Here is a 14205-nt window from a genome sequence, read left to right on the forward strand (position 1 = left end):
AGCCTTGTTAAAATCGTAAGAGATGCTTTCGGCAGTGTTGTGGAAGTGACGAATCGGATATATTTGGAAATTCATCAGAATGGGGGGATGATGTCTGCAGAGTTTGACGAGAGGCGATGGAGCTTGTATATTCGTGCAGCTCTCCAATAACTGGTCGCTTACAAAACACAAATCGAGCATCCGATTGTGTTTATTTTCAATCCCAATGGCTTGCTTTAGTCCAGCAGTGCTGTATGCATCAAGCAGATCACGAGACGTCTGGCTAATCGAAGATCGTGAGGCAATCGGGTAGTAGAAACCAAGAGAATGACGCTGCCAAGAGATTGAGCCCATGTTAAAGTCACCCAGGATGATCACTTTGTCCCTAGCTCCAAGTTGAGAAGTTATCCAGCTAAGCGACTCAACGTGTTTGTCAATTAGTGCTGCATCGTTAACGCGGTTTGGAGGGATGTAGACAATGCAGATGAATAATGTTCCATCGACAGTAGAAATGGCGACCCATAATTGCTCCACCAAAGCATTGTTCGGAGGACTAAGCGAACGCGATTTAAAATTAGAGTGGACAGCTAGCAAAACACCACCCCCGGTACTTTTGTTGCTGCTTAAAGATGATCGGTCTTGTCGATAAACGGAATATGAGGCGTCAAACAGTTGACATGTCAGAGTATTACCGTTGAGCCAGGTTTCGGTAAGGGCGTAAACGTCGTAGCAACCATCACTCACGGCCGCTTGGTATTCAGCGAGGGAAGTATTAATCCCGCCAACGTTTTGATAGTACAACAGGACATCGGACGAAGCTGGTGCTGATGTACTATTTCGAGAAGTTGCTTCTGGTGGCAGCAACAAATTTGATGCGCTGGAATAAGAGATACTTTCAGGCTCAGGAAATACCGGATGTAAATCATACTTGCCGGAGGTGGAGGTTCGGAAGACCCCATCTCCCAGCTCAGACGTAGGAACAGGACGGCTGCTGGTCGCTGGCAGCGGAGGCTCGACTACGCTGAGTGGAATAGGGGCTTCCTTGTGGTTAGCGGCAAGTGTGCGTCCCGGTGTCCAGTTTGCGGAAATCGAAACCTCCAAAGTGTCAGTGATAAGCAAACCACGCAAGACTTGATTATTGACTATTCATAGACTTTCACAAAACTACATGCGAAATATATTGAAAATTTTATTAGGAATCACTGGCGGAATAGGAAGTGTACAGTATACATTTCAGGCCGTATATCCGGATGGGCCACTGGTTCTCAAATTTATGAGAATGCGTTTGGAGATGCAACTAATTCTCTGCAAAAAATTGTCAAAATTTAAAAAAAATGGATGGAAAAAAGCCGTCCTCGCCTTTTAAGGTGAAACGGCTTAGAATCAAAATTCAAAAAAGTACCAAGACTTTGAAGGAACAAATCTCACGAAAGAAGCATCAAACGACAATGCAATTTCTGTTCTACCTTTGTGCACTAGCAGACGATCGACTCCATACGTTCATTGTTTCTGCAGATTAGTGCGTTTTAAATCATGAGTAGATGCACAAGCCGGCTATTGTGCCAAGCATGGGAAAATTCACTCACTCACCCGAACGCTACCGATAAAATATCTGCAAAGTATCTGCTGCCACCGAATGTTCAATGACTGCCGAACGCTACTAGGGTGAGCGCAATCCCGACGAATCGTAAACGATTGAGATAAACCGAAAATGAAAAGATATACAGAGCGGAGAGAGCACCTATCCTCTCTTAAATTGGAGACACGAAAGAACGCGTTCGCCATTCGATCACTGAAAGCTTCCTGCGAAATGTACAGATTTTGCGTTCACTGAAACATTTCGCCTTGTGTATTACCAGTCAGTGTTTTCAGCAATCGGATGCCTTCGGCACAAGGAGTCGGTAGTGAATCATTCTGTTGCCGTTTTTGCCTAACTTGTCGCTCGGCGAACAAGAAGAAAGCGCATTGGAAATTGAAACACTCAGCTTGGTCGGAGAAACGACAATCTCGCTCTTGACCGCTTGTGGATGTGAGAGAGAGAAATGCAACATTCGAGTGAATGTTTCCCATGCTTGATTGTGACAGCCATGTTTGGATTCCAGCATGTTTCACCTTAAGGGTTAATAACGAAAGTATTACAAACTACGTTGATTTGTATGTATTCTCTAGCATCTAAAAACTGTAGTAAATTAATGACATTCATCAGCATGTAAACTTGCATGCAAGTTAACAAAAATCGATAAATAATGATTTTACAAAATACAATATCTAAGAAACCACACATGCTATGGTATTTCTGAAAATGGAAATATTGATGGGTGTACACTTAATATTTAGGGGGATTTAAGGTTTAATGAACACATTAAGCAACTACACCCGATGTATGAGTTTTCTGTTTAACTTTGATATGTAATATATAGGGCCAAGAGCTAGTCACAGTAGTAGCTGTAGCTAAGGGGCGATCCATTAATTACGTAAGACAATTTTTGGGGTTTTTATATATAAATTATATGGCGCGTAAGAAATCCTAAACCCCCCCTCCCCCCATAAACCCTTACATAATTAATGGACAGCCCCTAATCCATTGATACTTCAAAACATCTCCTGTGTCACCTTTTGCTACGCCACCGGTATCCGAATAACGGATGCAACCGGACACGCTCCCCCAAAGGCTGCAAACGGAAGAAGAGGTTTGGAAACAACGAAGAGTTCGTGCTTTCCATACAAAATGGGTCCTAATATCGCACTCACCGTCGTCGCGTTGATCCAAGCCAGAAAGAGCTTTCAGTAGCCACAGTGAGAGAACAAGAATACCTAGTAACAGTTTTTAATGCTTTATTAGTATCATTCCAAACTTTACAATAATTTCTTATACCTTTATCTTGACAATAGAAGATGACAGCGATTTTTGTCTAAAATAATTAAAACTTTTATTAGACATTTGTTCCAATGTTTCAACATTGGATATTCTATGTAACACATTAGCACTACACCAGCTTCAGAATCATTTTTAAAAATTTTTTTTTGAACTCTCTGCAAAGCTTTCTCCCTAGTATTACAGCAGCTAGTCATATTGGTACAGCATAAAAAATGGCTGGCCTGAAAGTTTGTTTGAAAATCAAGAGCTTTTTCTTAAGGCAAGTTTTAGATTTTCTAATAATAAAAGGATGAAGACATTTTACATATTTGTTGCATTTGTGTGAATAGCGTGCTGATTTTAGCGAGAATTACTCAGTTAAATTCACATTACAGCTTTTCTCGAAGTAAAATTTCACGAAGAATGATTAATTTGAATTTCAATGTTCAATGTACAAGTTCAATGTTTCTAATATGCCTCATTTGACAGTCAAAATTGTCTAAATTATTCCACTATTCCTCTCACTATCCAGCACATGGTGACAAATGATTATTTGAGTGGATGGATGACCGGGCACGGTCTGCGGATAGAGCACTATAGCTCTTGTCTGAGAAGTCGCGGCTCACGCACCAGTTTGAGCTTTTGCCAGGCAGGTGCTTCTACACCTGCCTGCAGATAACGTTAGCCGGAAAGGTGGGTTGGCCACGTTCCGTTTTTCCACGTGATGACATCAACGAAGTGGTCCGTCGTTTGCATGGATCATCAACCGCAAAAATGGCAGAAGTGTGATAGGAGACCGAACGAGAAGGTCAGCATGCCAGACCAGCCGGAGATGCCACGGTAGGGTGGGACGTTTTTCCCAAAATCATTCTTTGTCAAAATAAGAGCATTAATTATCATAACTCCAGGTCTGAAAGATGGTATTCTTCAAGGCAGTGTTTTGGGACCAATATTATACAATAATTTCACATCTGACTGATCGAACTTACCTCACGGGTGTCAGAAATCTTTGTGGATGACTCAGGCCAGTCCGCCAAAGGACGAAGCCTGAGTGCCATCTGTAATAGATTGCAAAAAAGTTTAGATATATTTTCTTCATACTTGCATAAATGTAAGTTTTCTTCTAATGTTTCCAAAACTACACTTATAATATACCCACATAAACCAAAAAATGAAGACATTTGAAAGCTTCAAGTAGACATGTTGTCACGATGAGAGAGGTTCCAATGAAATGATGAGATGAAGTTTAGTATCTAGGGCTTATGAGCTTGAGCTTGAGCTCGAGCTTGATTAGCCGCCCGTGGATGCACTCCAGTATCGCCAGATCAGCTGCACTTACACAAGGAACCAACCGAATGACTGCTTGGGACTAACAGGCATCCTCAGTGTATAAGTGCTGGTGATCTTCTATTTTTAGGCAACAATGGCACCTGCCACGTCAGAATGCAGACCAATGAGGGGAAGGAAGGGAGAGGAGAATTTGATGATGCATTGAACTGACTCCCACGTAGACCGTATATTCCACTGCATCCACGTCAGTTCATGCGGGAGTGTATGGATTGGGGGAAAGGCATGGCAGAGAGGTTTGCTTTTGTGGTTAGCAGACTGCCTATGTATCAGGCGTAAGAAAGGCGTGCGCGTGGAAGTAGGAAGCGTTAGGGAAACGGTTTCTTGTCCGTCTCTGGTTCTAGCGTTTGCTATGAACGAATAGTATGAGTGGGATATATTTAGAATGGAAGATAGAAGCAAGTGTGAGATATACAACTACAAAGTACGAGGAAAGGGACGGGCCTGGGATTGAACCCATGACCTTCTGCATATGAAGCAGAAGCGGTAGCCATCAGACCACCAACCCCGTCTTGAAGTTTAGTATCTAGGGCTTATGCTAGATAAAAAATTATCTTTCAAAAATTTTAGTGGTCAGGTCAAATTTCTAAGTTAAAGCGGTGCTTTAAAATATCGCAACTTCCACCAAACAATCACAGGATTCACAGGATGTTATTTTGAGACCGATGATTATTTTAGACTTTGTAAATTTTGACTAAATTTTCGAAAATAAGCCCCACCCTAATGCCAGGGCTGTTGCTCGCAGTGGGTGATGGCCGGCCATTCGCTCCGTGTCTGGCACATTTAGCATTTTGCCCAGCTTCTGCACTTGGACGTTGCTGACGGAAAGTAACGACAAGGCTGGATCACGTATCCAACCCTGCTTTTTATGCGTATGCATGGGATGATAATAAATCTCCAGCACGTTTGCACACACTAGCTATACCGAGACGACGCACTTCACGAAGCCGTAAGATATGGGTCTTTTTTGTTGAAGAAGATTGAATTTTCACACTATTTCACTGGATCACTGATCTGAGCAGGAACAGCTTTAGACTGAGACTTGTGCTCACACAGAGCCTGCCTGCGATGACGGTCAACGTGTCCCGTAGAACGGTGCCACTAAAAGCTACGAGAAAAGGTCGTTATGCCGAAAACCGGGTTTGAACGTGACATCCGCCGGAATTTTAGGTATGAAGAAAGGGTTATTCTGGTTTAGTGCTGCATGAGCCTATTGAATTATTTCAAAATGGATTACAAACAATATGTGATATGACTGATATAAATTCTCGGAATATCAAACATTATGAACGGCTTAACAGTGGACGTATACTCGTATAGAGCAGTGTTTCCTATCGCCCTCTTGAGGGCAATATTTTTTAGAGTCAATCCCCTCCACCAAATGAAGAAAAAATTTCTACCCCTTTTAAAAATCCAAATCACTGTATCTTTTAATTGTAATAACTCATCTGTTTCTGATATTTTTGCGTTAAGTTTGCATTGAGTAAATAATTATTTGTAAATGACTTTTTCTTTCAAAACTATTGATGAGATTAAAAAATGTTGGTACCATCTCATCGGTTTCTAGTAGTTCTCTAATGGTTGATCATCAATATTTTTAGTTACATGTTGGACGCCAAGATAGATACTCTCGGTTTGAGTAAAACCTATATTTTCGAATCGGACTCAAAATTTTGGAAACCGATGTTTCACGGTACCTAATTCAAAATTCAAGATAGCGAATAATAATACCTGAATGGACATTTCACGCAAATCTGTATTTTGTTAAAATCTATATACTCATAACTTACCTCACACTTACGTTCATTTACCTCTCGCCATTCCATTCCAGGCAGCATCCCTCACGGCATCCTGTCGTCAAACGCAAACCTGTGGGCACCTGATCAGCATCCGTCCGTTCGTTCACCGGAACACTTCGTCGGAGGATTTGAACACGGTGCTGCTGTACGCCTCATCGCTGAACATGTCGGCAAAATTGTTCCGCATGCCAATCAATGCCCACTATCTGTGCTTTGTCGTGTTTGTTAGCATTTTGGCACTGCTAACGTTCGGGATGTGTCTCAGCTTGGCAATTGGCGGCGATGTACCCTAATGAGTAACGTACAACAATATCGAAGCGCGTCGCCATGTGGTATACATCGGAAGTCCCGGTGTGGAGTATATCTATCCAGGCTATGACCAGGGGTGAAGGCGATAAAAAAGGCTGTAATGTATTACAGTTACCACGAGATCAATTAAAACATCGCGCCTGCCTGGCTATGCATAATTAAAAAAGGGAAATCGGCATGCAAACTAAAATAATATCCTATCAAGCATAACTGAACATTCATAGTTCGCTTGAACTTGAACACGTGTTTGGGAGAGTATTGAATTTATTCAATTTTGAACTTGTATAAATCTTTATTTAAAACACTCGTGTTTTGCTATTTGTACACCAAAACTTTATATAATTAAGGGTTCAAATATATTCTGGTAATATGTTATTCCTTATTGTAATTCTGTCTATAACAAATAGAGAAAAAATATGCTTGACAAGTTAAACGCATAATGAAGACATACAGAAACATTAATGATTGTTGATGAAAAGTTTCAATAGCTCAAAAGGACCATCACAAAAAACAAGGTAAAACAACGTAATAAGGGTATATTCTATATTGTTGTAGAATTTGATTGTAGCCGTGAAACTAGGGGGCCTAGCTCTTTGCTGTATTCTGAATGTTTTCTCACCAAAACCTCAAAAGAATTTTGATGAATAATTCCCGACTCGCGTGAAGTGACTCTCCGTTTGTTTCACTTAATTCGAGTCTAGAATAGTCACCTCGCTATATGATATGCAAACTATTAACCCATTCTTGCCCATAACTTTGATTAACTATTTCTTTATGAAATTGTTTTTTATAAAGCATAGCATAGCATAGACTGACTGTACATGTCAATGGTTGCTGCTCTGTGATTGATCGGAACTGGTAAGAATTACACTACGATTCAAATGAATAAGGGATGGTAGTTTCCGCTTACTCTCGAAGTGCAATTTTAGCATATCTAATATTATTGATCAATAACGGCGCCGGCCAAGTCCTTACAGTCAGTTGGGATGGGGAAGGAACGTTACGGTGTAATGATTGTTGCTTCTAGCGACCGAGAATACCTCTGCATCTCCACAATCAGCACGGGAAGGGTGTTTATTAGTGAGGGAGGAAAAGATCTGGGAGTCACCTCTGGTCGGTGATACGACCTATATTTAAAGCTAGTTTTGTATTTTTGTCTCGAGAAATTTTTGGTAGAAGATTTAAAAAATACGTCAACATCTATAATGTCGAACAATTTAAAAGACGTTTTTATTAATGGCGAAAACTGAAAATTACATGTATATATTTTAAATTATATGAAACAGGAATAATGCCGATACTTGTAGTGACGAACCATACATAGTTTGTTTGAAAGTTACATATGAGTATTATTGTGCATTTTGTCTCGATATGGTAGAAGTTTTAAAAAATACGTCAACATTCACAATGTCGAACAATTCAAAAGATAATGTTTAATTATGTCAAAAAGAGAAAAATATATGTATATTGAAATTGTATAAAAAAGCATATTGCCGACACACTGTGGTTCGTCACTGAACCACACAAAGTTTGTTTTACCATTACATAAAAGTTCCGCTTCCAAGAAAAAATGTGTTATCATAAGCATGAAACGAACTCACCAGTTGGTAATCCATCCTCAACTGAACACAAAACTGACACTGACAGCAAAACTTCTTGGCGCCCCGAAAACAAACCGTCTTGCTTGGGCCTTCCCAATACCTACCCAGCAAGACACTCCAAAACAGGGAAAAAAAAAGTTCTCCGGTGACGAAAACACGCGCAAAACCGTGAGCAAAATCTATCCGACGAGGCAAAACCGAACCGTCCTGCTTGGGCTTCACGAAGCACTACCCAGCAAGACGCTCAAAAACAGGAAAAAAAATCCGGCGACGAAAACACGTGCGAAACCGTGGGCAAAACCTATCCGATGACGCAAAATATATCCGACGAGGCAATCCCGAACCGTCCTGCTTTGGCTTCACGAAGCACTACCCAGCAAGACGCTCCAAAACAGGAAAAAAAAATTCCGGCGACGAAAACACGCGCGAAACCGTGAACAAAATCTATCCGACGACGAAAAACCGAACCGTCCTGCTTGGGCTTCACGAAGCACTCTACCTTCATGAAATTGTTTTTTATAAAGTGCATAAACTAACATTGAATTAAATTTTTCGAAATCAGTTTATTATTATTTTTCTGTTTCTAGGCAATAGTAAACAGTCAACTGTTTAACAATAGTTTTACTATTCAAACAGTTAGCTGACTCATAATAGAAACGACGAATTTTGTATAGATTGCAGTCTCTCATGTTAAAAAAAACGATTGAATCTAAATTTTATCTTGAAACTTCAACCAAATTATAAACGAAAATGTATTTAAATTCCAAGTTTGCATGCGCAGTGGATTAGATCACAAAAAAGTTGGACAAATCATACCTTAAATTGCATGCAAACATCAAAGAAACCAGTGTTTTTACAAATTTTTCAACTTGTAGCTAAAAATTGCGAAGTGCTGGAACATGTCTGAAAGGGTATCAGATTCAGCAAAACCAAATCTACTAGAGACACATACCGTCAAACGGGGTAACTTGCAACACATTGTAATTTACCACCAAATTTCACTATGAAACACAAATATCAACAGAAAATTTGTTATCAATCAATACTACACATATTGTAGTATTATAATTCAAGTAGTGGCCACAATTAAAACAGTTATTGGAAATATGTGTGCACATTAAACACAATTCTTTTAAATACCTTGAAAACTGATACCTGCTGGCAGTACTGGGAATGTTGATAGTAGTAGGCTTGAATTTCGCGAAAATCACGTGGCTCTTCCCAGTACACTAGTTCAAAAATGTGAATCTCATCAAGTAGCCTATGTTGAGTGAATGAATTTTCTAAATCGTTAGTGTCATTGAAGGCTCTAAATGCGGGAAATGCAGCGGGAAATAGAACATTTTTCTACAGTAATCATGGGTTGCCCTTTGCAACGGGTGTTTTTTTCAATTTTCAAGGCTTTTTGCCTACAGCAGCGATATGCGTAAGTTTCACTGGCTCCGCTGACTGTGATTGGCTTTGTTTAGCTACTGTACCGTGATGCATCAATACCCGGACGCTTAAGCAGTGCAATATGTTCTAATACCGTCGATGGGGGTGACAATGGGTCTAGGGGGTGAGATTGGGTCAAAACGGAAAATTATGATTCATGTAATATATCAGCTAATAACGCTGATATCGCTAGAAATAATTATTCATATGTTGGGGAACATATTATTACACATAATTAATCACAATATACATTTTTAGAATTAGTAATTTTTGTTTACTATATCAATAAACTTGTATGTTGAAACTAGATAAAATTTACAGCATTAAATTTCTCCTGTGCAAAGTATAACGCATGTACTTTAACCTCTATCGTTGTAGTAGTAGAAGGTTGAAATACTATCAATCTAATTGATTTTTCCACAAAAATTTTATTTTTTTCGGTACGGTGTACAAAACATTGAAAATGGGGGTGAGATTGGGTCAAGCAAGAACGATAGTAAATTAAATTGCAAGACCACTTTTTTGACATTTTACGGTGCCGGGTGTTCTCATTCCTCATTAAAATGTGTTTATTCTTTCTAAATACAGCATCTCTGAAACATCAAACAAGTCTACTTGTGGATTCCGTGCATCGAATAACAATGCAACGAATTTTGACAACTTCTCAAACCAGCAACTGTGTTTTGTGCGCAGCAACATCGTAAAATTTTATCAATTGTTTTTTTAATAAATTTAATTATTTATTAGTATTTTCATATTACAGAAACATCTCTCGAAAGTACGAATGAGTTGGATCGCTGAAATACTGGTACTATGAAGTCAAAATCTGCCTGAAATATATTGATCGAGGAATGTCGCACCGAAATATAACTATTTGCGAGGGTTTAAAATAATCACTGTTTCAGTACACCTCTTGGAAAACTGAATAGGCTTCATGGCAATGGGGATGAGACTTTGAAGGTAATTTGAGGAAACAAACAAGAAAATTTATGTAAACTTGACGATAAATGTTGAGTCTCATATATTTTCTCATAGCTTTTCAATTTTTTGGTATAATCGTTCTTTTAAGTGGGTTTATCATGCTTGTGAAATATCTTAGATATCTTTTCATCTTGTTTGCATCGAATTTCATCAAAATTTTTCAGCTGTGAATGGTTTTGCAATCATATTCTCAAAAATAAGTTATTTCAATAATAGTGACCCAATGTCACCCCCTCTATGGGGTGAGATTGGGTCATTTTTCATTCACTTGTAGTGCCGCTGTGAATAAATATTTTTCAATAATTTTTTGAACAGTTGTTAATGTACCATCAAAGTACATACACACCAAATTTATTGGAGTACCAAAACAAGTTTATTGGAGCTTTATTGCGATAGTTATTCAATAAACAAATCGTACATATGCCTTTTTGACCCATTGTCACCCACAACGACGGTACTAATATCTATATGTTTGCGTCAAATTTGATTAATGTACTACCGTGGCACGAATCGTTTTGACTTTTATCTTGATGAAAGTAACTAGTTTTCTTGTTAAAATAACGAATATAATATATGAATATTGATTTCAATTACACATCTTCTTCTTCTTTCTGGCGTTACGTCCCCACTGGGACAGAGCCTACTTCTCAGCTTAGTGTTCTTATGAGCACTTCCACAGTTATTAACTGAGAGCTTACTATGCCAATGACCATTTTTGCATGTGTATATCGTGTGGCAGGTACGAAGATACTCTATGCCCTGGGAAGTCGAGAAAATTTCCAACCCGAAAAGATCCTCGACCGGTGGGATTCGAACCCACGACCCTCAGCTTGGTCATGCTGAATAGCTGCGCGTTTACCGCTACGGCTATCTGGGCCCCCAATTACACATGTCTTGGTTTAAAATCCGGACATGTGAATCAAAAAGCCGGACATTTTTGAATCCATTTCCGGACACCCGCGCTTAAGCAAGCTGAATTCAAGTAAAATTAAGAAAATTACATTTAAAATTGATTATTATATTATATTTTCTATTGTTAAATACAGGAAAGCTAATAATAATGCTTTTAAAAATGAATTATCAAGATAATCTTGTGTTTCGGTTACTTACATCTTTTGGTTGCAGTCACACGCCAATAATCTGAAACAATCATTATCAAAAAATCAATTTTACCACTACAATTTAATTTAGCACCCGACCATTCGCTTTTTCTAGCATTTCTTCACATTTTTATCAAAAAATAGGCTTTCACTAATGCAAACTATAAGTTGAGCGTGTAGGGTCTGGATTTCAAATCCATGGTTCACATATCCGGACAGTATACTATGGCTTATCAGGTGGCCAATAATCAAAAAAGTGATGTGCCCCAAATTTCAATTCTTGTTCGCTATTTCATTGTAAACATGTCTGCTAAGAAATCCCCAAAATATTAGGGCATGATTTGCATTGCACACTCAGATATGAGGTGCCAAAGTTGAGCCTATGGAGAAAAACTTGTTTTTATTAACAAAAACTAAGGTTTACTCAAATGAATATAACTTTTTTTCTATAATACTTACGTAAAATGTTTTTACACCATTTGAAAGCTTACAAAAAAGGCTTCCTAGAAACAATAAAAAATAAAAGAAGCTTCAAAATTGTGGCTTTTATGATGTTTTTTTTTTTATAAAAAGGTTAAAAAAATCGAATAAGCTTATAGTTAACACATCGAGTACTTTTTTGTCCCAAGTTGTCCCAGGCTTAAATTCAGTTCCAAGGGTACTTTGAGATGTAAACTAAAGGATCGTGAAGAATTTAGCTGCACAAATTTGCACTTTTTTAATTTAAGGCTTTTTGAATTTTTCCAATATTTTTAACCATTTTTTATTGAAAACAGCTAAAAACTAATTCAGAAAATAACTGAATTTCGCTAAATCATTCAAATCATCATTTCTATGCAAGTTTTAATATTCATAATCGTTTGCACAACGTTAATCGCATAAATGGCTTATATGCATTATTAGTAACAATGTTTAATATTTCGCTATAGGCCCTATTCAAAAGTTAGTCTCGAAAACTTGTTTTTGAAAATCAAACATCAAATTTGTATCATAAAACTCATAAATACGACATGAGATGGAAAAAATATTTTTGGCCGTCAGTCTGTATGGAAACCGCCCATAGTGCAGTAGTAAAAGTAGTAAAAAAGTCCTTTTACTCTGGTTTTCACAGCTTTGAAATGCTCCAATAATTCATTTGACATGCTTAAACACAGCTTGTTCGTCACAATTCACATACAACGTTATTGAAATCTATTATCTTCAATTTGACTTTTGTTTTGCTGGTCGACTTGAATCACGAAAACTGCACTGCAAACGAATGGTGTAAAACTGGGGTTACAATTTTGTTTTTATTTTTAATTATTATGCAACAATGGCTACTAGATGAACATTTGTGGTAAAATCATTAGTAATGTTACAAAGCTCAGATGTAAATCATTAAAGTCACATTATTATTCGAATTCACATTTTAATTTGTTGAACTTATCAGAGTGTCCGGATATTGGTACCGCCGGATTTTGATTCATCACGATAGAGTGAATTTCAGATTTTTTCCCAATCATGCCTACTGGAGATTCAAAATCGTGGCCTGAAAACATGATATAGATTTAATTTACAATACTAATACTCTGCATGGTGTTTCTATAACTAATAAATGATAATACGACGTATTTTATTTTACGGAATTGTAGCAACATTTAAAAAATAATACTTTATATAAAGGTGTACCTATGCGGGGTGACTTGTAACACTTAATTTTCAAGAAATTTAGAGTTTTATAAAAGCAAAAAACTTTTGTGTTAGGTCTACTTTATAATAAAATAAGTCATAATTCATCAATCAACTTCAAACACTCGTTAAAAATGTTGTTCAGTTAGGATATTGGACTTTGATGATTTAACGCCATTTTCCCATACAAAAATATCTCAATTATTTTCTTACAAATAGGTAATCAGAATGCTCTTGTACTGGTTCGAATGCTTTAAATACGTTAATAACAAAACTCAACAAGTGCGACTACTAAAAATATCTATATTTTGATGGCAAAAACTAAATTAGCATTGAGTGTTGCAAGTCACCCTTTAAAAAAATCACCTTTTTTATGATTTTTGATATGATAAAATAATTCGATTCAATCTTCTGTCATCTCATTCTGTAGACGGGTCGGCCATTAAAAGTTCAAAAAGCAATCTAGATTTTAAGATGACCTTTAGATCATAGTTTTGGTTGATTGAAGTTGAAAAGTGTTGCAAGTCACCCCGTTTGACGGTAATTTGATTCTTGAGACACACAGTCATTCTTGTTACGCTGTGTTATACTATTTGGTTAGTTTAGTTAGTTTAGTTAGTATACTATTTATCTATATTTAGGTGTCTTTTCACCGTTGGCGAGTTAGCCACCCAGACGTTTAATTGACTCACAGTGAAAATAGTAGCTTTTGTCTGAAAAAGCGATCAAATGGGAATGAAAAAGAGTCCAAGAAGAGATCAAACAGGAACCTATAAAACAAAAATAAACATAACAGAAAAATAAGAGTTTGATTCCTCATAGAATCTGACCAGTAATTCCTTTGATAATATTTTCAGAATTTAAAGAAAAAGAATTTTCTCTATGCATTTCATAAAAAAAATCAGGTTCATAACCTTCAGTTTCCTTCAGATATAACTCCGAAAATTTCTTCAGTTTTTTAGTGTTTTTTTAACAAACTCCCTAACGTTTTTTTTTTAGAATTGTGTTATTAAGTAACCTGAATTTTATTGGAAAAAAAAACAAAGAAATTACCTCAAAGATATCATCAGGAATTTATCCATGGATTATATCAGATTTTCTTTTTTCAAGTTTTTATATCCTGCAAATGA

At 37.4% G+C, this 14205-nt stretch overlaps 1 protein-coding gene across 2 annotated transcripts in view; it reads left to right on the forward strand.

Moving 5' to 3' along the window:
• The window catches only part of LOC5565490, a 254527-nt gene extending 247848 nt beyond the window's left edge, over positions 1 to 6679 (forward strand). For both annotated transcript variants that reach the window (XM_021850276.1, XM_021850277.1), the window contains exon 8: positions 6015 to 6679. In XM_021850276.1, the coding sequence (XP_021705968.1) occupies positions 6015 to 6275 (261 nt within the window). In that variant the 3' untranslated portion in view covers positions 6276 to 6679. The remainder of the gene's footprint in view (positions 1 to 6014) is intronic.
• The last annotated feature ends 7526 nt before the right edge of the window (positions 6680 to 14205 follow it).

The sequence above is a fragment of the Aedes aegypti genome, chromosome 3 (assembly GCF_002204515.2).
Source record: "Aedes aegypti strain LVP_AGWG chromosome 3, AaegL5.0 Primary Assembly, whole genome shotgun sequence".
Lineage (NCBI taxonomy): Eukaryota > Metazoa > Arthropoda > Insecta > Diptera > Culicidae > Aedes > Aedes aegypti.